This window comes from Canis lupus, chromosome 15, assembly GCF_048164855.1.
Source record: "Canis lupus baileyi chromosome 15, mCanLup2.hap1, whole genome shotgun sequence".
Classification (NCBI taxonomy): Eukaryota; Metazoa; Chordata; class Mammalia; order Carnivora; family Canidae; genus Canis; species Canis lupus.
In genome coordinates this window covers 53,173,084-53,199,465 of record NC_132852.1, presented here as the reverse complement: position 1 = coordinate 53,199,465, position 26,382 = coordinate 53,173,084, and the positions used below count along the sequence as shown (strand labels likewise).

Genomic DNA, 26,382 nt, shown 5'->3' with positions numbered 1-26,382 from the left:
CCTACCTAGGATGAATAGATTGCTTTTGTTTAGGGTTAGGATGAATAATTTAGAAGGGGAAGGCTGCCCTCCCAGGCACAGGCGGGCTTTTGAGTGTCCCTTACCGGCCCCTTAAGGGAACAGGCCCATACATACTTCAAACCTACTTCAAGTGAGGTTGAGGCTCCCTGGGCAGATAGTTTAGTATTTTTTTATTTTTTATTTTTTATTTTATTTTTTATTTTTTTATTTTTTTATTTTTTAAAGATTTTATTGGACAGCCTGGTGGCTCAGCGGTATAGCGCCGCCTTCAGCCCAGGGCCTGAACCCGGGATCGAGTCCCACATCGGGCTCCCTGCGTGGAGCCGGTTTCTCTCTGCCTGTGTTTCTGCCTCTGTCTCTCATGAATGAGTTAATAAAATCTTAAAAAAAAAAGATAAAGATTTTATTTATTCATGAAGAGTCCGAGAGAGGGAGAAGCAGGCTCCATGCAGGGAGCCCAACGTGGGACTCCTTTGTTCTGTCCCTGATGTCAGTATATATACTCCCTAAACCCTGCTGGCTTACCTCTGATTTCCATGGGGCATGAAGCCAAGGACCCTCATTGGCTATTTCTGGGGGTGGGGAGGTAGGGATGGGGTGGGGTCCCTTCTGGGTCCTCCACACCTGGCCTGCTAGGATCACTTTTGAAAACCATGTGGTTCTAACTTAGGGTTGTCCGGTGAAGTGTAGGAGGCCTCTTTATGCTTAAGTTCAGACAAAGAGTGAACCATTTTTTTAAAGATTTAAAAAACGTATTCATGAGAGACCCAGAGAGGCAGAGACCCAGGCAGAGGGAGAAGCAGGCTCCATGCAGGGAGCACGAGGTGGGACTCCATCCCAGGACTCAAGGATCACGCCCTGGGCCAAAGGCAGGCGCTAAACCGCTGAGCCACCCAGGGATTCCCATAAAGTTCTCATGATTCCTATGTCACCTGGGTTTTCTGCTCAACCCTGACTTAAAGCTTCTGTTTTCCTTTTTTCTTTTAAGATTTTATTTACTCATGAGAGACAGACAGGCAGAGAAGACCGGCTCCATGCAGGGAGTCTGTCGTGGGATTCCATCCCAGGAGCATGGGATCATTCCCTGGGCTGAAGGCAGATGTTCAACCACTGAGCCCACCCAGGTTTCCCTGAGCTTGTTTTCTTGACCAGTTCACTGCATGTCCTTGTCAAGCCACACAAACATTTTTGTTTTAATAAATATGATCAGTATATCAGGAAGTGACGATAGCTTTACACAGAATTGTGAAGATGTCCACCATTCCCTTTCCTGCGTATTCTTACCTTCCTTTGTCAGCCAAGCATTTTTTTTTTTTTCAGCCAAGCATTCTTAAACAGGCCATGATGCCCAGTGGAGGTGGATAGAGTGAGTGCTCCCATGCAAGTCCTTCCCAGGGATCCCTGGCTCCCCAGCCCAGGATCATCCCCATCTGGACGTTGGCATCTAAGACAGCACTTGTAATATGAGCAGGTTCTAGGGACCCTCACCTCAGGGCACACAGGAGGCCTTTGAGCCTTTATTTTTTATTTTTAAAAGATTTTTATTATTCATGAGAGACCCAGAGAGGAGCAGAGACATAGGCAGAGAAAGAAGCAGGCTCCATGCAGGAAGCCTGATGTGGGACACTATCCCAGGACTTTGGGACCGAAGGCAGGCACTAAACCTCTGAGCCACCAGGGATCCCCGCCTTTGAGCCTTTAATGAAGGAATGAGACGCATAACCCACCTGGGATGGGGGTGAATAGATCAAGCAGGGCAGGCTCTAGTGCACCAGCCAGGTGCCCCTCCACCTCCCTTTTTTTTTTCCACCTCCCTTTTTAAAGAATTATTACATGACTGGACACCAGGTGGCTCAGCAATTGATCATCTGCCTTCGGCCCAGGATGCAAATCCTGGAGTCCCAGGATCCAGTCCTACATCGGACTCCCTACATGGAGCCTGCTTCCCTCTGCCTGTGTCTCTGCCTCTGTGTCCCATGAATAGGTAAATAATATCTTTAAAAAAATTATTACATGTAAGACTTGGACAATATACCTGTGGTCCAACTATTAAAATTTATGAACTTGGTGCAGCAGGGGAGGCTGTGCGGCTAAGAAATGGCTGGCAACATGGAAGGATAGTGGGGGGGGGTTGAAGCTGGCTTGGGGTGATTCTGAGGGAGACCAGCACTAGAGGAACCAGCTCTGCATGGGGATCTGTCATGAGTTGGAGTAGGTTAGGGACTGGATATCCCCTGATCTTTTTTGGGAGGTTGGAGGGAGCAATGAAGTGGGACCCGGAAGGCCCTTTTTAAAAAACCTATTCCTAAAAAAAGGGATTGCTTTGCAGCTGTGGCAGCTGTGGCGTGGCCTTGATAGAAACCTTGTTCTCTGTTGTCTTTGTCCCTGTCTTTGTGTTGGTTAGGTGCATCACGGTCTGATTGCCAGTGGGGAGGACTGTATTATTATCACTTTATTTACAGAGAGCAGGAGCACTAAGGTAAATTCACTTGCTCAAAGGCACAGAGCCAGGAATGGGAGAGACAGGAGGACCCCGGAGCCTGTGCTTGGCCACCGTGCTAGTCTCTTGGGCTCACAGATGACACCCTGATGGGAGCAGTAGGGCGAGAGTTGTTTACGGTGTAGCAGGCACGAAGCTCAGTGATGGCTAGGCTTGTCCTATAAGCCTCCTCTTGCCCCGTCAGGGTGGGGAGGACCTAGTCCTCCCATTTGAGAGCTGAAGAACCGGGCTGAGAACGGGTATGCATCCCCGGTTCGTTCAGCTCCCATCTGGTGGAGCCAGGCAATGGCAAAGCCTGCATTCCACCCCAGGTCCCCCATTCCGGCCCTGCGCTGCAGCAGCCTCTGCTAGCAGGTATCCCTCTGGGTTAGCACGCTCGCTCGCGGTGTGGACTGAGATCCCACTGACATCCCGAGACGTGCCTCCGGGGGGAGCGGGCCAGGGGGCGGAGCCCGCCCCTCGCCCCGCCCTCACGGGGCGGAGCTTCCGCGTCGGCCAATCAGAGGGCGCTGGGGGCGGGCCGCGGGCGCTGCGGCTGCAGCCGGCTGTTGCGAGCGCCGAGAGCGCTCGGGAGACGACGCGGAGCCGCGGGGAGCGAGCGGGCGCCCCAGTCTCCCTCCCTCCCCTCGCCTCGCCGCCTTCTCCCGCAGCCGGACCGGAACTATGTGATCCCGGAAGTTCCGGTGCCATTGCTGTGTGGGATAAACAGTAATGGCGGAGGCTGCAGCTCCCGGAACAACAGCCACAACATCAGGAGCAGGAGCGGCAGCGGCGGCGGCGGCGGCCTCCCCCACCCCTATCCCCACAGTCACCTCCCCGTCCTCGGGGGCGGGGGGCGGGGGAGGCGGCGGCGGCGGCGGCGGCGGCGGCGGCGGCTGGACTAAACAGGTCACCTGCAGGTGAGACGCTGCGCAGCCGGGCGCCGGCGCGGGGAGGGGGCCGGGGCCGCGGAGGAAGGGGCGGGCGGGCGGGCGGAGGAGGAGGAGGAGGAGGAGCGCGGCGCCGGCCGCCGCGGCCTCCCCCCGCGCTGCGTCAACCCCCGCCGCCGCCGCCGCCGCCGCCGCCGCCGCCGCCGCCGCGGCCCCGAGCGCGCGCCTCCGCTGCGGAACCCCCTACCCCCCCGCAGGCCCGGCGCCGCGCAGAGCGCAAGGTGGGCTGGCTCCTGGCTCCTCCCCCCTGTTCATTGTCGCGGGTCCCGCATCCCTCGCCTGCGGCGCCGCAGCCTCCCCGCAGCCCTGCGGAGCCCTGCGGAGCCCTGCGGAGCCCTGCGGAGCCCGGGAGCGCGGCCTGGCTGGCGGCCCCGTGGCACCCGTTGGTAACGTCTGCTCCCCCCGCCCCCCCCCCCCCCCCAGAGGAGTAGCTTTTGTTACTACTTCTTTGTATGGTCCCGAGCTTTGTCTTAGAACCGAGTACCGGGCTGGGGGGCGCCTGACCTTGATGGTACTCCCTCCTGCGGCGAAAATGTCCCCTCTTGGAAATAACACGCATCCTCCTCCTGAAGGAGCAGGAAACCCAGCAGCTCGTCTCTCTCCCAGGACAGCGGGTTGGGTTGGATTTGGTAGGTCAGGTGCAAGTTTGAAGAAAAATAGTGGGATGGTGGTTATACTTAGGTGTGGATGTGTGTAAAAAAACAAAAACACAAAAACCAAAACAATGGACCTGTACACACAGGAGTGCATTTTATTGGATGTTCTACTTGGATTTTTTTTTAGAAGTGAGCAATAGCGACTGGCAGCTTTTTCCCCCAAAAAGAAATCCACCGCCAACACCAGTCTTCCCCCCCCCCACCCCGCCACCCCCCTGTGGGATAATTTCCACGCAATAGGAACAACAATAGTCTTGGTATACAGAAGTCCTGGTGTTGACAGCGATATTGAAGGGCATTCTCTGCCTTTAATAAGCACGTAAGGGGTGAATAATAAGCTTAAGTAAGTTATTTTTCAGTAGCTGGGTGGAGAAGCAAAAAAAGCTGTTTTAGGTAGTCTCCCGTTGTTTGGAGATCAGAAGAATGGAATCAAGTGCGGTATCTTAATGAGTATTTAAAAAATGAAACCAGTTAGTTGGCTTCTCTGAAATGGTGCTGTTGATTTATACATGCTAGTTGGGTCTTAAAAAAGTGACCTTCCTATTTCTGAACTTTTAGCCCTTCACACTGCAGTACCTACCAATCTACCTCTGAAAATAGTGTTTCTTGAATATGTGAGTTCCTTTAAGAACTCCATACAAAGACTTTCTTTTTTCCTGAAGCCTACCATCTCCAATCTCCATATAGTATAGCCTTGAATACCCAATCACCAACCTGGCATTACCGCATATATCTCATTTTTATCTTGCAGCTGTAACTTGAACCCAACTTTATATGGCATTGCACAGAGCTCATTGTCACTTTCACACTTTCCTGTTAGCCACTTTTCCCTGTTCTTATTTCCCCTTTTCTAGTTCCTCATCAGTATATAATCGGAATTCAAAATAGTTTACCAGACTAATAATTTCATTGCTTTTTAGGATTTTTGAGTTTGAGTAAATGCAGTATTCTAGACTGTTCTTGGATTGATGGGAATATTTTGCCAATGAGCCAATAGATTTATTTATTTAAAAATTTGCATAGCTCGGTAACCTAATATTTTTAGAAAGGCATTATGTGAAAGATCCAAGCTTAGATGCACTAATTTTTTGGTATAAACCTATCTAGCTTTTGAGGAAGTTACTTTAAAAAGTACAGGTTAGTATGTCTTTCTGACATTTTTAGTTCTGGGTACCAACATGACCTTATTCTTTATAAAAAATTTAATTTGGATAGTGAGTCAAATATCAAATGATCATTTATTGTAGACCTTGAGCTTTCTGAGAGCAGGGACCCTTAGGTATTTCATTGTCTGTACTTAGTAAAACCTTGAGTTGATGTTGGTAAATCCACACTTAAAATTGCCCATTTTAATATCTGCTTTGAAGATTCCTCTGCTATTTAAAAAAAGAACAAATTTCTAAATTAGCAAAGACCAAGGACTGAATAGAGCAAAGACCTAGGACTTAATAGAGCAAAGACAAAGGACTTAATAGAACATGTGTATCTTTTGAGGACTAATGAATTAGTAGTGCTTATGATGAGACTGCACTAGATGTTCAAGGGAATGAAAAAATCCATTGTATTATAAATACTTTCATCGTGTTTGATAGCTAAATCTCCCTGGAGAATTCAAGATAATGCTTACATCTACTTAACTAGTTTGATAAGGCCATTTTCTTTACTTAGGGCATAATCCTCATAGAAGTTAGAAGTTTGGATATTTTTTAGTTGTTGAATCCTTTTCTCATTTACTATTTTATTTCTAAATCCTATCTCATTTTGTTCTGCAGATTAAGAAAAACATAATACATAGGCCTTTCACAAGGAACTGTATTCTGCTGCCCCCACCAGGCCATTTTTCATATATTTTATTGGAGGAATATTATGAAAAATGTTTCTGCAAAATAATACTTAGAACTTGGAAGCTGTATTTTGGATTTAGACTTTTTTTTGAATTTATTTATTCATTCATGAGACAGAGACTGAGGCAGAGACCCAGGCAGAGGGAGAAGCAGGCTCCCCGGCAGGAGCCTGATACGGGACTGGATTCTGGGACTCTCTGCCCTGAGTCCAAGGCAGATTCAGCTGCTGAGCCACCCAGGTGTCCCATAGAGGTTTTTGTTGTTGAAGGGGTAACATTAAAAAAGTGACCAGCCTATTAAATAAGAAACTAATTTGCCGTTGGCATTAGGATTTGCCATGACACCTAGGTGTCTTCTACAGTTTTCATTAAACATATAATTAATTTTAGCTAACCTTAGGTATTGTAGGAGATAAAAACCAGAGTGAACCATGGTCTTCAGCCACCAAGAATTTACAGTTTAGTCTGGGAAATGGTACATGCACTCAGGAGAAATTAAATACTTAAGTAATAAATGTCCTAGCTAACTAAGTGGTAAATGCCAAGTTCTGTAATTTCTGTAAGTCCATAGGCAGGTTACTATGCCTAGAGGTACTTTGAGGGTATTGTTTGGTTCTTTTGTAGTCTTCAAAGCTAAGTGGAATTTTGTAATATTTTGGCAAACATGCTTGGGTTTTCAGGAGGTAGAGCAGTATGAAGATTCTGGTGGTTCTATTTGCCTTATTTATTTATTTATTTATTTATTTATTTATTTTTGCCTTATTTATTTTAAAGATTTTTATTTATTTATTCACGAGAGACCCAGAGAGGCGCAGAGGCAGACGGGAGAAGCAGGCTTCGTGTAGGGAGCCCGACGTGGGACTCCGTCTGGGTTGAAGGCGGCGCTAAACCGTTGAGCCACCTGGGCTGCCCCCTGTATTTGTCTTTATTACTGGATAATGTCTGCTTGGAGTCCTAAGATTTTTCAGTTGAGCTCTCAGTGAGAGCATGAATAGGAAGGAAGGATCAGAGGGAGAGGGAGAGCAGGCTCCAGGCTTGATCTGATGCCCTCAAGATGATGAAGCAAAGGCAGATGCAAAGGCAGATGCTTAACTTGACTGAGCCAACAGGTGAACTGGAGTCCTACCTAGAATCTAGGAGGAAGGAACCTTAGAAATCATATTGCCCAGAGCCACCTGGGGTGGACCACTGATTGTTTTTTTTTTTTTTAAAGATTTTATTTATTTATTCATAGAGACAGAGAGAGAGGCAGAGACACAGGCAGAGGGAGAAGCAGGCTCCATGCAGAGAGCCTGATGTGGGACTCCATCCAGGGTTTCCAGGATCATGCCCTGGGCTGCAGGTGGCGCTAAACCGCTGCGCCACCAGGGCTGCCCTGGACCACTGATTCTTGATTGAGCTCAGGTCATGATCTCAGTGGAGGTGTGGAGTCCCACGTTCAGCTCAAAGCTCAACGAGGAGTCTGCTTGAGATTTGCTGTCCCGCCCCTGTACTTACCTCTAAAATTATTTTGGGCAGCTCAGGTGGCTCAGCAGTTTAGCACCACTTTTGGCCTAGGGTGAGATCCTGGAGACCTGGGATGGGCTTCTTGCAGGGACCCTGCTTCTCCCTCTGCCTATGTCTCTGCCTCTCTGTCTCTGTCTCTCTCATGAAGAAATAAATAAAATCTTAAAAAAATTAAAAAAATCTCATGGCCCAGCCTTTTACCAAAGGAAGCTTTATTTAGGCAGTGGCATCAGGATTTGGATGTGGCTTTTTGGTGGTGGCATTTAAAAACAACATAAAAGCACTTGATTTTTGTTTGGGGAAGAAGTTCTAGGAGAGGTTTGTCTTTTTCCACTTTCTGTTTTATAGCCTTCCCCTATCATGTTATCTCAGAGATGGGTTGACCAGGAGGGATTTTACTGTGAGGATTGTACAGAATTCTGAATATACTAATAGTGTTCTTGTCACTGAGAGATAAAAGGCAAGAAAAACAAACGAAAATCCCAGAACATACATACTAAACACCCTTGTAAAATAATGCTTAGTATTTGGCAGTAACTAGGGCTTGTATTCTAGTGTTTCTGTTGACTCGGCAGTATCAGGTGATTTTGTGTCTGCTTGAATTCCTTCAGTGTTAGTACTGGACCTCAAACTTTAATGGCTGCGTAGTTTTTATTCTGAGTCATCAAGTTGAACCAGATATATGATGTATCTTTCTGCAATATTCACTTTGTCAAGAAGAGTGCCCCAAAAGACCATCCTTTTAGTCTACTAGTAGCGTAGCCTGACTGTGTTGACTGTTCTAGTAGTTGCACTCCCTACTGGCTCATGAAACTTGGGATCAGCCTAAAGTGCCTAGATGCAAATATATCAGTTGGTCAGTACCAGTCACTTGGAAGGCAGTTTAATGTAGTAACTTTGTTTATTTTTTATTTTCTTAGATTTTTAAAATTTATTTATTCATGAGAATACACAGAGAGGAGAGAGTGGCAACGACACAGACAGAGGGAGAAGCAGGCTCCATGCAGGGAGCCCAATGTGGGACTTGAACCTAGGACCCCTGGGATCACGCCCTGAGCGGAAGGCAGATGCCCAACTGCAGAGCCACACAGGGATCCCGATAAATGAAATCTTAAAAGATAACTCTGCTTAGAAGGCCCTGCAGAGTCTGTTCATAACTATTCAGCTCTGTCTCTTTCCCCCTCCCCCCTTTGTCTTTTTTATCATCCCTCTTGGTTATATGCTGTATTGTGCTCTTGACCAGAAAGTGCTAATAGTCCATACATCACGCTCTGAGGAGGGCCAATCAGTGTTCACTTAAATTTTCACTATCCTTTTGGATTCTGAAGAACAGTATTTACCCATCATGCATATCAACAAGTAAGTACTAGAGAAGGTATTGGAGAGGTGCTGAGGAAGTGAATTAAGATGCAGGTATTATGGAGTGGAGATTCTTGAAGCAACTGGTTAAGGTTCTGCAGTTTAAGATCAACTGTCAGGTAGTGATTGGTGGGAGACCTAATCTGACTTTGTGAAGAGCACCATAAACCCAAGTGCAGCCAATAATTGAATGAAGTTTGACAGTGGGATTTAAGCACAAATGTAAAATTACATAACATTTAAAAAAATTACCTAAAATTTTGAGTTGTATTGGAGGTTTAGGTGCTGTCTTCCCAGCTTGGTATTTCTAGGTAGAGATTTTATCAATATATATCTCAGACTTCAAGTTGATCCCAAAGTGAAAGTTCCCACTGGGGAGGACCTGCAACTACTGTATTCAAACATTGACACTGTTTCAAAAGGATGACCTGTTACCAGCTGGATACTTTTATATGTACTTTTTTTTTTATATGTACTTTGAAGCATGGTTTTACTGTAGTGATTACAATGTAATTATTGGCTTGTTATGGGGATGTCTGGGATTTCTTTTATGCAGCCAAGTTAGTTTTTGACCAATTTTGAGAGAGCACAAGCAGGAGGAAGAGCTGAGGAAGAGGGAGAGGGAGAAGCCCACTCCCCATTGAGTGGGTAGCCGGGTTCAGAGCTGGATTCCAGCACTGTGAGATCCAGACTTGAGGCAGTGGCGGGCTCTTAAGTGACAGGGCGACCCAGGCGCATCCCCCTACCCCCAATTACTATTGAAAAACAAGTGGTTTGACTCAGAGTTGTCCTGTAGTTGAGCAAATGTTCAGACCTGAGTTAGATTATGAAACCTAGTAACAGATGAAGTTAGGTTAATTGCAATTATACCTTGATTCTCTATAGTATATTACATTTTGTTATGGGGCCAGTGAATTTAAAAAATAAGCCCTGGGGTACCTGGCTGGCTCAGTGGGTAGAGCATGTGACTCTCAGGCTTTTGGGTTCAAACCCCACATTTGGTATACATTAATCTTCAAGAACCCTGGGGGAAGTCTGTGCTGGGAAGATTGAACATGGAGGTTGGAAATCACTTTACACGATCAGACCCGTATTACTTGGATATGTTGTTAACTTAGAGATTGCTTTCTTGCTCTACTCCTTCTTCCCCCATCCTTAGGTTCTTTAATAGGTATGAGGTAAGTTCTCCACCTTAGCATTTCTAGAAAAATTCCCTGAAGCTGCTGCAAGTCCAGGTCCCCTTAGGAACTAAGTCACACTCTGGTATTTGGTGTTTTGGAAACTGCTAGTTTGGTACACATATAATCCTTTAAGGCACAGGAACAATAGTCTGCTAACCAAAAGGACAAAGTGATTTCCCTTTGCCTCTAAGCTTGAAATTAATTTTGCTTATATTTTAACATGTGGCTTTTTAAAAAATCATGTAAAAAAAGACTGTGTATTCATGAGACACCAAGAGGTAGAGACACCAAGGCAGAGTGAGAAGCAGGCTTCCCACACAGGGAGCCTGATGGTGGGACTCCATCCTAGGAATCTTGGATCAAAACCTGAGCCAGAGGCAGATGCTGAACCGCTGAGCCACCCAGGTGCCCCTGATTTTTTGAAGTAGGCTCCATACCCAGCGTGAAGTCCAGTGTGGGTCTTGAACTCAACCCTGAGGTGGACTCCTGAGCCAAGGAAAGAGTTGCTTAGCCAACTAAGTCATTCACGAGTGACATTTGAGGAATTAAAATGGCTTCTCACAGTAGTGAAACCTATAGTAGTCTGACCCATTCTGGTCTACATTAGTTCTTGCTGCTTTATCTATGATTTTTTTTTTTAAACAGCTATTTCATTATGGCTGAAGTGAGTAAAAAACAAGCTACCTCCCTAGGACTGTAAAAAAGGTGCCTGGGTAGTTCAGTCAGTTAAGTGTCTGCCTTCAGCTCAGGTCATGGTTCCAGGGTCCTGGGATGGAGCCCTGCCTCAGACTCCTCTGTGGAGAGCCTGCTTCCCCCTCTCCTCCCTATTTGTGCTCTTTCCCTATCTGTGTCTCTCTCCCAAATAAAATCTTTAAAAACCTTAACCTGCAGAGATAAATTTATGATGACCTCAGAGTTGAAATCTAATTTGGTGCACATATATGTAGGCAGCCTGCCGATGGTACCATAACAGATAAACTGGTCATAATCTCCTTGCTTTGTGTTCATTTTTCACATTTGCGTAGAATAAGACCTACGCTATATAGTACTAGGTTAAATTACACTGTACAGTATTTATAAGTATGCTACTGTAGAATACATTGACCATGAATTATTTTAGGAATGGCTTTAGTGTTTTTAAATATAACATTGTGGATCTTTTCCTCACAGGTATTTCATGCACGGGGTTTGTAAAGAAGGAGATAACTGTCGCTATTCGCATGACCTCTCTGACAGTCCTTATGGTGTAGTGTGCAAGTATTTTCAGCGAGGATACTGTATTTACGGAGACCGCTGCAGGTAAGGATTGGTTTGCAGATCGGTTTTTAGAGGGGGAGAGGGAGATAGTGACAGGAAAATACAGAATTCCAAGAACTTTATAAATAATCTAAGATAAACGCTTTGAAAAGTACTCCTTAGCAGTATTAATATGCTGCTAAATCTCTAGCTTGGAAGAAATGTGTGTTTCCTGAGGAGCCCCATCTGTAAGCCTAGGGATAAGGTGTGGAGAACGTATGTTTATATCTGGCTTTATTTATTCATGAGAGCCCCCAAGAGAGGCCGAGGCAGGGGCAGGAGGAGATGGTGGCTCCTCAGGGATCCTGATGGGGGACTCAGTCTCTGAACCCTGGGATCGTGGCCTGAGCCAAAGGCAGATGGTCAACCACTGAGCCACCCAGGCATCCCTGGCTTTTCTTTCTTTTTTTATTTTTTAATATTTTATTTATTCATGAGAAACCTAGAGGCAGAGATCCAAGCAGAGGGAAAAGCAGGCTCCATGCGGGGGGCCTGATGTTGGACTTGATTCCAGGACCTCAGGACGTCCTGAGCCAATTCAATGGTAGATGCTCAACCGCTGAGCCACCCAGGTGCTCCAACTGGCATTTCTAAGACCAAGAATGATGTGCATATTTGACCACAAGTCTATTTTTCAGATCTCTATTAATCAGGGAGAGAAAATGGGATCATAGGCATTTGGAATAGTGTATTAGGTTATTAGTTATGAGAACTTCTTATTCCAGGTCTCTACTAAAGCCCTTCAGCTTGTAAGACTAACTACCAGTTTAGATTTAGGGGAAATGTTTCAGGAATGTCTCTAGTAACCATCTCAGAACGTTAAAGAACCAATAGAGATTCATTATCTAAGTAATGTACATTATCTCCTAATTTCTGGGCATGGTTGACCCTGGATAGTTCTAGCTTTGAGATTCCAAGACATTTTGGTTAGAATTTGGGGCTGGGCTGCCACTATCTGACCCCTCCCCATGGACTGGAGAAGGTGGTTCATACACTAAGGTAAGACCTTAGTTCTTACTTCATGGACCTCTCCCCAGGGCTGCTTCAGAGTCCTCATACTTGGTAGTTGTCTTTCCCTGGAGTGATTCAACTGAGCCAGCAAGGACACACAATGCCTTTTTTATTTTTTTAAGTTTTTATTTGTTTATTCATTTGAGACTGAGAGGCAGAGGGAGAAGCAGGCTCCATGCAAGGAGCTGGACCTGGGACTTGATCCCAGGTCTCCAGGTTCACACCCTGGGCTGAAGGCGGTGCTAAACCACTAATCAGCCCAGGCTGCTTCACAATACCTTTTATGACCTAGTACCAGAAGCCCCACATATATGTGCTTCTCCTGTACAATATTAAAAGCAAGTCACTACGTCTAGCCCATGTTCAAGAGGAGAGAGATTGTGCCCCACCTTTCTAAATGAGGACTATCAAAGAATTGATTTAGGGTAAGACATTTGGGGGATGTCAGCCAATTTTAGCATTCTATCAAAGGAATGCTGTCACCTTGTGTTCACATGCTTAGTTCAAAAGACTAAGGAATGATTGGTTGGTGGGATATTAATATTCAGTCATCCATATGCATTTTACTAGGAAATCTAGTAAAGGATAGAGAAAAATGGATTATTTTCATGTGACTGTAAGCTCAGAAATGGAACCACTGATGGCTGAGTTTGTCACTCCTTTTACTCTACTAATTTTTATAAAGATTTTATTTATTTATTCATGAGAGAGAGAGATAAAGAGGCAGAGACCTAGGCAGAGGGAGAAGCAGGCTCCATGCAGAGAGCCTGATGTGGGACTCCTAGGACTCCAGGATCTTGCCCTGAGACAAAGGCAGATACTCAACCACTGAGCCACCCAGGCATCCCCACCCTCTGCTAATTTTTGGTAGTATTACTGGAAAGGGGAGAGATAACACAATAACTCCTTCCCCAAACCCAATGTTAATGTTTTCAGTCTCAGTATGTAGGGGGGGAGGGTTGGAACTAATAATATATTTATATGTATATATATAGAGAGAGAGAGCGCGGGCGAGTGAGCAGTTCTTTTCTAGTAGGATAATGTCTGTGGGTTTTCTAGGCCAACTTAATTGTAGGGGAGCTGGGTTCTTTGCATAGGTAGTCAGTTGAGAATCTTTGTAAACCTGTTCAGGGAGAGGAAATGAATGGTTAAGAGCAGAGATGAGACTCTGGTGTGTCCAGTGGAGGGAAGTGGAGAGTATGCTCTGATAGGAGGAAGGAAAGTATGGCTGGTGAACAGATCAGCCTCTTATTTCTGAAGAGGTTACTCATCTGATTGACCATAAAGGTGGAAAGAAAGAAATAAGGTTAAATTGAAGAAATCCAAGCTAAGACCTAGGCGATACTTGTTAATCAGCTTATTTTTCAGGTAGCTTTGCCAGAACCGAGTGGCATTTCCTGTTCTCCTTGGGAGTAAACATGGAAGCTGCCCGTCTTCAGCACAACCCTATATGTAATAAGTGGGCTTCCTTGTGGGAGACCGAGGTTAAAGACCCAGCAGTGAGGAAAGTGTCCTCTTCTGATGAGGCTCTTGATACACAGGCAGATGGCAAGGTGAACAGCTTTTTTCTTTATAGTTTACAGTGAATATGCAACTCCTTTGGAGATCATCCTGGTTTGAACTGGGTTTAGAGCTCTGGTTGAAGTGAAAGGATTTAGGGAAACCTATGTATTAAAAGTCTGCCTGAAAGGAAGCTACTGTGGTAATTGAGACAGGCTGTTAATAGGTAATCATTCAAAGCTTGATTCTAGATTAGCCAGAGATTTTACGGGGATCTCTGGGTGGCTTAGGGGTTGAGCATCTGCCTTTAGCTGGGGCACGTGACCCCAGTTGAGTCCTGCATCAAGCTTCCTGCAAGGAGCCTGCTTCTCCTCTGCTTGTGTCTCTGCCTCTCTTTCATGAATAAGTTCTTAAAAAAAAAAACATTCATGGTTCATCGAAACCTATTTTTCAAAATGAGTCTTTTTCTTTTGCTTTAGTCCTTTACCTTTTTGTACATTTATGTTTCATAGTGCTTACTTGGAAATCTTCACTTCAGAGACCTTTTATTTATTTATTTTTATTTATTATTTTATTTTTATTTATTATAGTCACACGGCGGGGGGGGGGCGGCAGAGACCCAGGCAGAGGGAGAAGCAGGCTCCATGCACCGGGAGCCCGACATGGGACTCGATCTCAGGTCTCCAGGATCGCGCCCTGGGCCAAAGGCAGGCGCTATACCGCTGCGCCACGCAGGGATCCCTTCAGAGACCTTTTATATAGATTTCTATTTATTTATTTACTTACTTTTTAAAAAAGATTTTATTTATTCATGAGAGACATGGAAAGAGAGAGGCACAGACAAGGCAGAGGGAGAAGCAGGCTCCCTGCAAGGAGACTGACGTGGGACTCGATCCTGGGTCTCCAGGATCCCACCCTGGGCTGAAAGCAGCACTAAACCGCTGAGCCACCCGGGCTGCCCTATTTATTTACTTTCTATACAGATTTCTTAAAATTTTTTTTTAAATTTTTATTTATGATAGTCACGAGAGAGAGCGAGAGAGAGGCAGAGACATAGGCAGAGGGAGAAGCAGGCTCCATGCACCGGGAGCCCGATGTGGGATTCGATCCCGGGTCTCCAGGATCGCGCCCTGGGCCAAAGGCAGGCGCCAAACCGCTGCGCCATCCAGGGATCCCTTATTAATTTTTTAAGATTTATTCATGAAAGAGAGGCAGAGACACAAGCAGGGAGAGAAGCAGGCTCTCCCGCAGGAAGCCAAATGCAGGACCCCAGGATCCCGCCCCAAGCCAAAGGCAGACTCAGCTGCTCAGCCACCCAGGCATCTACGCAGATTATATTTTAAAAGTAAGTTTTCCAGGGGCACCCCGGGTGGCTCTAAGGTTTAGCGCCACCTTTGGCCTAGGGCCTGATCCTGGAGACCAGGATTGAGTCTCATATCCCGCTTCCTGCATGGAGCCTGCTTCTCTCTGCCTGTGTCTCTACCTCTCTCTCTCTGTGTCTCTCATGAATAAATCAATAAAATCTTTAGAAAACAACATAAAGGCTGTGAAAATAATTAAAATGTTTTTCTGAAATTTCTAAACAGAATTAGTCAAAGTGAGAGTTTGGGGCTAGATGTGTAAGGTTCCCCAGGGCTCTAAAATAAACTTGAGAAAAGTGCTATCCAGTAAAACTTTGTACTATGACAGAAGCCCTGTCTGTGTAATACGGTAATTACTAGCTACATGTGCCTGTTAAACACTTGAAAATGGCAAGGAACTTGGTTTCACATTTTATAGAAGTGTGAATAGCTAGATGTGGCCATTGGCTGCCATCATACAGAGCAGTTTAGAGTCCTGTTAGACCTAGAACACCACTTACTTGACAAATTTATATCATCTGGTCCTCTCTAAAATGATGAAGGAGTACTTAGGATAGTTTGACAATGAAGTGAGGTGGTGCAAGCAAATATGGATTGAATTCTCAGTGGTTTCTACTCTAAACTTGCATGATCCAGGATGGCAGTCTGGGTTTTGTAGCTGATAACAAGATACTCCAGTTACTTGTAATACAAAGTTAATTTAAGTAGGTTCCCCAATGCTGTAAGAGTAGGAGTATGAAGGTTTGAGTTGATAGAATTCAATGATAAATATCAGCAAATGTTTGCAGTAAGGAGGATGGTCTCTGTTTAGCCATTATCTTTTAGATGTAAACACAGACCCCAGTAAAACAGCTGGCCCATGGTCAGGATGGCCCAGTTAATTGCAAGAACTAGAAGTAAAAACAGCTAAAGTCCATTCGTGAGGCATAATAGTATCTGAATGTCTGCTTTGGGGATTTTGTTGGACAGAATGTTAGTTCTTTATCTTTTTATTCATGTCCTGAGAGAGAGAGAGAGGAGAAGCTTGGGGGGCTCAATCCTGGAACTCCAGGATCATGCCCTGTGGCAAAGGCAGGCTCCAAACCCCTGAACCACCCAGGGATCCCTGGAAAGTTGATTCTTTTTTTTTTTTTTGAAAGTTGGTTCTTGAAGGGAATAGCGTTTTATAAAAGTAGGTCAAGAGAATGGATATAGGGAAAGAATATATACTGTATGTTTTGTGAATGTTGTGTCTTCCATTTACTATTGTAGATATTCTACTATAGGTGATAAAATGTTTTTCTGGTGTTGAATTTATGGTCAGCTTTGCTTTTATTCAATTTTGGATACACAAATTCTGTATCAGTTGCCATGCAACTATGAGACTGCAGAGTAGAGTGGAATTTAAGGGGTGGTAGATGGTCTGTTGCAGGGGTGGACAAACAGACTCCCAGACCAAACATGACTGAAGGCTCTGAGGTTTCCTGACCACCTTCCCTGGTCTATGACCTTGGTACTCAGTGTAGTCCTTGGGCCAGCAGGATTATCCTGTGGTGGCTTGGTACACATGCAGAATCATGGGCTGTGTCCCAGTCGTAGAAATTACAGAGCTACCTTTAAACAATTGCCCAGGTGATTCATAGGTGTAATTGTTTGAAAAGCACCCAAGGACAGGATCAGGGGATAAATAAATACCCTTTGGGTCTGCTGGCTCTACAGTGACTGCTGACTTTTTATATATATATTTTAGATATGAACATAGCAAGCCATTGAAACAGGAAGAAGTGACTGCTGCAGATCTAACTGCAAAATCATCTCTTGCTGCTTCCTCAAGTCTCTCATCGGGAGTTGGACCAGTTGTTGAAATGAATATGGGTGAAGCAGAGTCCAGAAATTCAAACTTTGCTACTGTCGGTGCAGGTTCAGAAGACTGGGTGAATGCCATTGAGTTTGTTCCCGGGCAGCCCTACTGTGGCCGTAGTGAGTATTCTGAAGACTTAAAAAACATTTAGGGCCGTAGGCCATAGTCCAACTGGTAGCCGGTTTTCACATCTGTCCTGCTTTCACTCTGCATAGCCTGATCTTAATACTCTAAATCAGGTTACCTAATGGGTTACCTAAGAGTTACCGATGGAGTTAAAGAAACTTTTTGAATCCCAATAGTAATTTTAGAATGTTTTGAAAACCCCGAAGCCTCTTTAAGCAGTGCAATTGCACAGAAATACATGAAGAAAAATTTTAGATAAGCCTAATCTTGGAAAGAAAAAGATGATTTCTTTCAAGACTAAAGGGATTAGTTCAGTAGACTGTTTTGGAGTTTTAATTGAAGTTCTCCTTTTTTCTTGTTGAGTTAGGTTCTCCGTTATCTTATGGTTCACATATCTGCCTTACCCATTTTGGACCTTTACTACCCTCTTAAACATTTTCAGCTGCCCCTTCCTGCACTGAAGCACCCCCACAGGGCTCTGTGACCAAGGAAGAATCTGAGAAAGAACAGACAGCAGTGGAAACCAAGAAGCAGCTTTGCCCCTATGCTGCAGTGGGAGAGTGCCGGTATGGGGAGAACTGTGTATATCTCCACGGAGACTCGTGTGACATGTGTGGGCTGCAGGTCCTCCATCCAATGGATGCCGCCCAGAGATCACAACATATAAAAGTAAGTCTTCAGGGAGGTATTATGTTAATTGTGCGAGACCATGTTTTTCCCTCTTGGAGCATTGTCTGTTCATTTCAGAAAAATACTTGGTAGATTGATTGGTTTTCTTTCCTGGGCTTCTTGTATGCTTTATCAAGAAATCATACTTTCAAAACCTCAGACCATGGGCTTTTTTCTTTTTTAAATAACAGGTGTTTAAATATATTAAGACTGCAACCATGCCACGATTTTGTGATTTTAGGACCTTTACATCATTCCTGGAAGAAACCTTATGCCCCTTAGCTGGATTACTCTATTTTGCTCTTTCAACTTCTGGCAACACCTCACCTACATTCCCTCCTGGATTTGCCTGTTCTGGAGATTGGGTATGAATGGAATCCTATGGTCACTGGCTCAAACATTAGCGTAATGTTTTTTAAAGATTTTATTTATTTATTTATTCATGAGAGACACAGAGACCAAGGCAGAGAGAGAAGCAGGGTCCATGCAGGGACCCTGAAGTGGGACTCTATCCCGGGACTCCAGGATCATGCCCTGGGCCAAAGGCAGGCACTCAACCACTGAGCCACAGGTCATCCTAGGATAATGTTTTCAAGGTTTATTTACGTTGCAGTGTGTATCATCAGTGCTTTATTCCTTTTTCTGGGTGAATAATAATTAAATGTAGAGGTATATACCACATTTTGTTTTTTCCACCCATCAGTTGATGGACATTTGGATTGTTTTACCCACTGGCTATTGTGAATAGTGCCATGAGCATTCATGTGTAAGTCTTTTCGGTATGTTTTAATTTATCTTGTAGTGTTGGTCATCTGGTAACTCTGACTAACATTTTGAGCAACTGCTATACTTTACAAGGACTACCATTTTACATTCCAAGTCCCAATGGATGAGGATTTCAGGATTATTTATTTATAATATATATATATATATAATATAAATGAGACCCCTGCAGAGGGAGAAGCAGGCTCCCTGTGGGGAGCCTGACACGGGAGTCCCTGGTCTCCAGGATCACACCCCCGGCTGAAGGCTGAAGTCACCTGGGCTGCCCTTAAAATGATTTTTTAAAAAGATTTTATTTGAAAGAGAGTGAACAGAGGGAGGGTCACAGGAAGAGGAAGAAGCACTGAGCAGGATTTCCAATGCAGGGCTCCATCCCAGGATCATGACCTGAGTGGAAGGCAGGTACCAGCTGAGACACTCAGGTGCTCGCAGATAATAGTTTAAGATTTTGTATATGAGAGAGAGAGAAAGTAGGCAGACACAGAGGGAAAAACCGGATCCTCAGAAGGAGCCAAATTCTGGACTCCTCCCAGGATACGGGATCATGCCCTGAGCCAAAGGCAGACTCTCAACTGGTAGCCACTCAGGTGTCCCAAGATGGACATTTTTCAGTCCTCCCTTCACAATTTATTGGTTGTGTGAATTTAAGCAAGTTAAATCCTTGCAAGTCTTCAGGTATTACGCTGGGTATTGGGAATAGTAGCATCCATTTATCTTTTTAAGTGTCTTTCTGAGGATTTAAAGTGTTGATGTTATGTGGAATTCAGGGATGTTTTTGGTTTTTCCATTCCCTAGAATTAGTATGTTGTGTTGCTATAATGTGTCAGTTACATCTCAATTAAAAAGTATATGGCGGGCAGCCCGGGTGGCTCAGCATTTGGTGCCGCCTTTGGCCCAGGGTGTGATCATGGAGACCCGGGATCGAGTCCCATGTCGGGCTCCCTGCAGGGAGCCTGCTTCTACCTCTGCCTGTGTCTCTGCCCTTCTCTGTGTTTCTCATGAATAAATAAAATCTTAAAAAAAAATCCTTAAAAAAAAGTATATGGCATCCACAATTTGTACATGAATGAATGTTCAGTGGGCCTGCAGTAGCATCCTTTAGGTAGATTCATGCCTAGCAGGGACCCACAACTCCCAGATATCAAGAGCTGCACGCTTCACTAACTGAGCCAGTCAGATAACATTTTTTTTGTTGAGAGGAAGGGATAAGGGGAGAGAAAATCCTACGCAGAATTGAGCCAGACATGGAGCTTAATCCTTTAACCCTGAGAGCTTGAACCTGACCTGAATTCAAGAGTTGGCTGCTCCACTAATTGAGCCACCCAGATGCCCTCCTTTTTAAAATTTAAGTAATCTATACACTCAGCATGGGACTCCTGACTCACAACCCTTAGATCAAGAGTTGATCTCTGTTTCAACTGATCTGGCCAGGTGGCTACATAATTCTTTACCTCCAAAGTGGAAACAACCAAAATATCCATCACCTGATGAATGGATAAATTGTGGTCTGTCCATGTGATGGAATATTACTTAGCAATCAAAAGAATACTGATACCCTTTACATTAGACAACTGTGGAAACGTGGTAAGTGAACAAAACCAGTCCCAAAAGGCACATTAATACGAAATGTCCTGAATAAGCGACAGACCGAGTTTAGTAGTTGCCTAGGACTGGGGTGGCTTCCCGGGAAATAAATGATTGACTGCTGTGGGTTTATCTTGGTAGTGAACACATTCTAGTAATTGTGGTGTGAAGGTTGCACGACTCTGGATCTATCAAAACCATTTAGTTGTAGTCTTTAAATGAAATTGTGTGAAGTATATCTCAAAGCTGTTTTTTATGTGAAAATTAGGTTCCTGGCACATAATTGTCACCTAATGTTGGTTTCCTTCATCCTTAATTGATAGGTATAAATGAGACCTTAATCTCTTTTAAAAATAAGACCTTAATCTTAATTACTTTTCCATCTGGAAACCGGAAGACCAAACAGTATGAAAAACTGTCTTAACATGGAGAGTGAAAAAATAATTGAGAGATTTTTTAAAAAATCTAACCCCATCTCCTCCCCCCACCCCCCCAGTTTCTAGAGTTCCTACAGTTTGACTCTCGTGATGTAAAGACCCAGAGTGTCTGTCCACCTGTATTCACTTTATGATGAAAAGAGCTGCTTTTCATGTCACATTGGGAACTTTTCAGTTGACTATTGATTCTTTGAACACAAGTCATTAACTGTCAAATTGAAGTCTTTCTTTATTCGTGACTTGATAACCCTTAATCTCTCCACTTTTTCTAGTCTTGCATTGAGGCCCATGAGAAGGACATGGAGCTCTCATTTGCTGTCCAACGCAGTAAGGACATGGTGTGTGGGATCTGCATGGAGGTGGTCTATGAGAAAGCCAACCCCAGTGAGCGTCGCTTTGGGATTCTCTCCAACTGCAACCACACTTACTGTCTCAAGTGTATTCGCAAGTGGAGGAGTGCTAAGCAATTTGAGAGCAAGATCATAAAGTGAGACTCCTCCCCAATCTTCGTTTGTGCTTTCTATTTTGGGGAAGAATTTAGTATCTTGTGCCAACTTTCAACCAGATGGACCGCATTTAAATGCATGCATTTTCTCTTGAAACTGGGGTACTTTAATTGGGATTTCTTTGTATTTCAGCTAGCTTCTAGGTTAGTTGGTATATCTACTTTTATTTGAATGAGGAAACCCTATGTATCAGTTAGTAGAATCTTCGTGTTTTTTCTGAGGAGATTGTATTTAATGGATTAGCCAGTTTAGGCTCAGTGAACAAACTTACCTAGCTCTGAATGTATGTTTCCTTGACATTTTACATTTCCACTTTCCTATTCCATCCATTAAGCTAGCCAATAATCCACCATCCTTTAAAGATTGTTCTCATAACTGAACAAAAACTACATAATCTAAACAGAGTAAAGTTACAAGAAATAAATTTATTTAAACGAAAGAAAAAGGAGTCCGTGTGAAATGTCTTCTTTTGTTTTTGTTTTTTTTTTGTTTTTTGTTTTTGTTTTGTTATTTTTTCTTGTTGTTGTTGTTTTTACTGAAGTTAATTTTTTGAGTGAACTGGCTAGCCATTGATTTGAATTTATAAAGGAGTTTGTTTTGCCTCAAAAGAAATGGTCAGTTGTGTGACAGTGTGTGGAGCACTTTCAGGAAATGCCTATTTGGCTTTCAGTTAAAGTCTTTTAAGTATGGAGTTGACACACCAGGGTGTGTCCTTGAAGAAGAGTGGGCCTGTAAAGGGGGATATGCATTGCAGCCTGTTCATTGTTTCCCAGGTCCTGCCCCGAATGCCGGATCACATCTAACTTTGTCATTCCAAGTGAGTACTGGGTGGAGGAGAAAGAAGAGAAGCAGAAACTCATTCAGAAATACAAGGAGGCAATGAGGTATGAGCACTGCAGCCTTTTCTCAAGCTAAGATCCCAACATAGCTTGGGTTCACTTTGAAAAGAACAGTGCTGCATTATATACTCCTACCTCCTTCCTACCCTTTCTGTGAACTTCCAGTACGGTTTATTTTTGTCCCCCCTGATAACACTGAACCCATATGTACCTTGCTATAATGCAGTCCTTGGGGTGCATGCCGAGGGACTGTGTTATAACGAAGTCTGTACTGCTAGCTAATGCCCCATGAGCAGGGTCCTATCTCTTTGAGTCCATGTTCTAGTTGTCCTATGTGCTTGTGTGTGGGCTTCCTAGAAGATTCTCTCTCTGCTGGATCTGCAGTCTGGAGCTGTTAAGCAGCACACCCTTGAACAGAGTCTGTTTCTGTAGTGAATGTTTCATGCAGTAGCACACAACGTTTAAGAACACACCTTGGGGAGGGCTGGAAACAGACATGGTTGTTCTATCCCTACATGTTTTAAAGAAATACCGGATGATAGTCAAATACAGACCTGAAATCCACCGTGAATAAGGGTTGCGATATTTTCCTTTCCAGCAACAAGGCGTGCAGGTATTTTGATGAAGGACGTGGGAGCTGCCCATTTGGAGGGAACTGTTTTTACAAGCATGCGTACCCTGATGGCCGTAGAGAGGAGCCACAGAGACAGAAAGTGGGAACATCAAGCAGATACCGGGTAACTCTCGCTGTTTTTTTAAAGGAGGGGAAATGCCACGTGATGAGTGAAGGCCTTCACAGATTTGGGGTAGGGGAAGGAGCTTAACACTCAGGTCTGGGAGTGAGACTGGCGGATGAAAGGAGGACGGCAACCTCAGGAAACTGGGAGGGATAGGAGAGGAACAGCTAGAGCCCTTACAGCTCTAGCCTAAACGTTTTCCTCAAGTAACCAGACAGAGGGGAGGAGTTGGTAAAGTCGAAACCCTAAATACGAAGTCTTGGTTCGTCATGCCCTCTGGTGTGCTGGACGTTTTGCCTTAGAAACTACAGAATACAAGATCCTACTGGACAGTGCCATCCCTATCATGGCCTTGTTTTTTACAGGCCCAACGAAGGAACCACTTCTGGGAGCTCATTGAGGAAAGAGAGAACAGCAACCCCTTTGACAACGAAGAAGAGGAGGTTGTCACCTTTGAGCTGGGCGAGATGTTGCTTATGCTTTTGGCTGCAGGTGGGGACGACGACCTGACAGACTCTGAAGACGAGTGGGACTTGTTTCATGATGAGCTGGAAGATTTTTATGACTTGGATCTATAGCAGCTTTGCTTGGCGTGTGAACTGGTCTGCTGAGCCTCAGACAGTAGCTGTCCCCTGTGCTGGTGTGGCAGTGCCCGTGTCTCTCCTAGGCAGGCCTATCAACTCCAGGTGCTGTCGTGATTATTTTTACCCAGGGCCTGTCTTCTCAATCCCTCACCTTCCCCCAAGGAGTGTGTCGTTTTTCTGTTTAAAAAAAAGTTACAAAAATAAACCTTAAAGCTAGTTGTTTTTGTAACATGAATTTAACTGTCAGACAGTTAGCATAGTTTTGTTGCGTCATCTGTTTTCAACCAGATTCACACAGTTAGTTCTAGGGTAGTTTATGGACTCTCCACACTCAACTTTGAGGAGTTCAAAATAAATAACAGCAGTGGCCCTACGTTGGGGTCCAAGAATAGAGGTGACCAGTGACGGATCAGAACTGTGGCAAGTAGCATGCTACAGACTCACAAGGTGGATACTCGAGGTTTCTGTTGAAATCTGCACATCTGTGTTTTATCTCTTCCTTCCCCTGTAACCCCCACCTGTGCACTTGTTCTGTGGTTTTGGTCTCTTGTTTAATTGCACAGAAGTAATACTACTGGGTAACCAGAACCAGGTGCGAATGTGTTGAGTTTTACTGTGTTTAGCACGATAGGAAAATTGGTGAAAGAACACATAAAAATAAGACACAGTGGCATAAATGAAATGCTGAGCTGGAAGTGGACTTCTAAGGGCTGATAGACTTGGCGTGTATGAGTGTGAATGTGTGATAAGCTTCTTGTCCCTGCATAGATGCTGTGTTCTTAGCCTTAGTGGAAAAACTCGAGTTAGTGGTTTCAGCCTAGTGTGGCTAATAGATTGTAAAGGACAAAACAGTATATTGGTAGCTGTAAATAGAGCAGTGCTAGCTCTGTCTATATATAGAGAGAAATGGGCTTAGCCACAGAGGTTTAAAACTGTCTGGTTGTCCCATATATTAACAAAAAGCAGGGCTTGGATACACAGTTGTATTTAATGTTTAATGGTCTCCCAGCCTTTCCAGCCCAGGCACTTTTGGACAAATGTTTGTCCTTGTTTGAGGTTTTGTTGTCGGGTTTTTGTGTTTGTTTTTGTGGGTATTTGCCTCATTCCATCCCTGAGCTTCGCAGGTAGACAGATGTGATTCCTAACTTAAGTTTAAGGTGTTTCTTGTAGTGGAGTCATTGGTTGGCAGGAGTTAAGTCATGCTTTTCCAGTAAAGGGGCGGGGGGGCGGGGGTGGTTATCCACGAGATGAGCTAAAGTTAAGTTAGAAGAATTTGATTGGAAATTCTTGATTGGAAATTTTAGCTTTGAGTTTTGTCTCTCTAGTCCTAAAATAAACTTGGAAGATGCTCCTCATTTGTCCATCTTCTGCTTTGATCCTTGGATCCCACCCATTCTTCCACTTTAAGAAAAAACGAGTAATTGTTGCAGAGGTCTCTGTATTTTGCAGCTGCCCTTTTGTAAGAAGCACTTTTCCCAAATAAAAGAATAAAAAAACCATATTGGCTTTCTGTTTTGTGTAATGAGCTGTTGTGAAATGTGCAGATGTCAAGGGATAACCTTTGTTTCTTTTAATTGCTCTGATCAGTACATCAGTTTTGTAGATATGGTTTGATTGAGAAAAGTGGTAGCTTTTCTAAGATACCTGGCCTGCTGAGAAATGTTGGAGCAATAAAAAGGGAAATCTTAACAGCTGGGATCATCCAACTATTTTGTATTTTAGGATTTGTAAGACTTTTTTTTAGGCCGCCTTTAGTGGCCAAAGGCACTGCTGGTTTTCTGCTGACATGTCCCTGTAGTTGAACTTGATTCCTGCTTGCAAGTAACAGGTAGGTTATAACATAGGAATACTATTTTCATTAATATCTGTTCTGTGGTGACATTTTTGCGTTGCATATTTGTAAAAATACTACGTCGTAGTTTAAATATCTGTATTTGGGAATTAGGCTGATGAGAAGGTTTCCATTTCTAGGAATTGTAGGTCTTGTGACTTAACTACAGTCCTAGCAGTAGCCTGAGGTTCAGGAGTAGTCTGTTCCCTAAGTTCAAGTATCTGCTGCTTCCTTCCAGGTTTGTCTTGAGCTGTTACTGATCAGGCCATTCTGGGAAGTAGAAGTATTCTGCACTGAGCGGTGAAGAGACTTAAAAGCCTCTGCCTTTTGGTGTCTGGACTTACGAAGCAGCTCCTCAGTAACTGCCCTGTTCATATCTCAGTGGTTGGTGGGGAGAATGGTGTAGGCAGGTGGTGGCAATCACTTACTTCGGGAAGTTGGGTTTATGTGGGAGCAGTTCTATGAACATCCAGAATTCTATTTTTAAGAAAAGCTTGTGGTGGTGGGGAAAGTGAAGCAAATACTACCCAAGATTTGGGAGAGGGAGGAGGTAGAGGATATGGATCAAGGTCACCTTTTGGTTACCGCATAACGGCCTGTCTCCAGTTGAAAACCATCTGTTTAAAGAACTTAACCATCATTTTAGAAGGAAAACTAAGCCTTCTGATGTTAAAAATAATTGTTAGCTGTATTATTACGGCACCTTTATTCAAGATTATCAAATAAAAGCTGCATTGTAAGATTAGGTAAGCTGTATCCACGAACCAACAAACTATTGTATAAAATTGTATTTGGTATGCAGATACTAGGAAAAACATTACAAACTGCACTTTTTCGAGAAAGATTCTATTATTCATGAGAGACCGACATAGGCAGAGGCAGAAGCAGGCTCCACACAGGGAGCCTGATGTCGGACTCCTGGGACCCCAGAACCTTGCCCTGAGCCAAAGGGAGAAGCTCAACAGCTGAGTCACCCAGGCATCCCAAGAGACCATATTTCAATATGTCAGAAGTATTGAAATTGTTGCAGATTTAATCAACATAACTTGTGACTCTTGATTCAGGCCCCACATGAGCTATAGAGCTCCTTTCAAAATTGTGGGGTGCCTGGGTGGCTCAGGTTGGTTAAGAGTCTGCCTTGGGCTCAGGCCATGATCCCAGGACCCTGGGATCAAGCCCCAGATCTGCTTCCTTACTTAGTGAAGAGGGTGCCTCTCACTCATCTCTTTGCTGCCCCTGCTTGTGCTCTTCAAAAAAACCATAAAAGCAGTTTGAGGGTGTCC

The 26,382-nt window shown here is 44.2% G+C and overlaps 1 protein-coding gene across 1 annotated transcript; it reads left to right on the top strand.

The window, feature by feature from the left end:
- Positions 1-3,083: 3,083 nt before the first annotated feature.
- MKRN1 (makorin ring finger protein 1) lies at positions 3,084-24,767 on the top strand. Its single transcript, XM_072777432.1, has 8 exons — positions 3,084-3,420; positions 11,166-11,294; positions 16,893-17,122; positions 17,572-17,798; positions 20,875-21,089; positions 21,882-21,992; positions 22,546-22,684; positions 23,050-24,767. The coding sequence occupies exons 1-8, from the start codon at positions 3,233-3,235 to the stop codon at positions 23,260-23,262; spliced, it is 1,452 nt and encodes a 483-aa protein (XP_072633533.1). The 5' UTR covers positions 3,084-3,232; the 3' UTR covers positions 23,263-24,767.
- The last annotated feature ends 1,615 nt before the right edge of the window (positions 24,768-26,382 follow it).

Excerpts from the sequence above, each read along its gene's own strand:
- MKRN1 (XM_072777432.1), top strand. The coding sequence starts at position 3,233 with ATGGCGGAGGCTGCAGCTCCCGGAACAACAGCCACAACATCAGGAGCA. Across the intron at positions 11,295-16,892 it reads ATTTACGGAGACCGCTGCAG|ATATGAACATAGCAAGCCAT; the intron begins GTAAGGATTGGT and ends TATATATTTTAG. Across the intron at positions 17,799-20,874 it reads AGAGATCACAACATATAAAA|TCTTGCATTGAGGCCCATGA; the intron begins GTAAGTCTTCAG and ends CACTTTTTCTAG.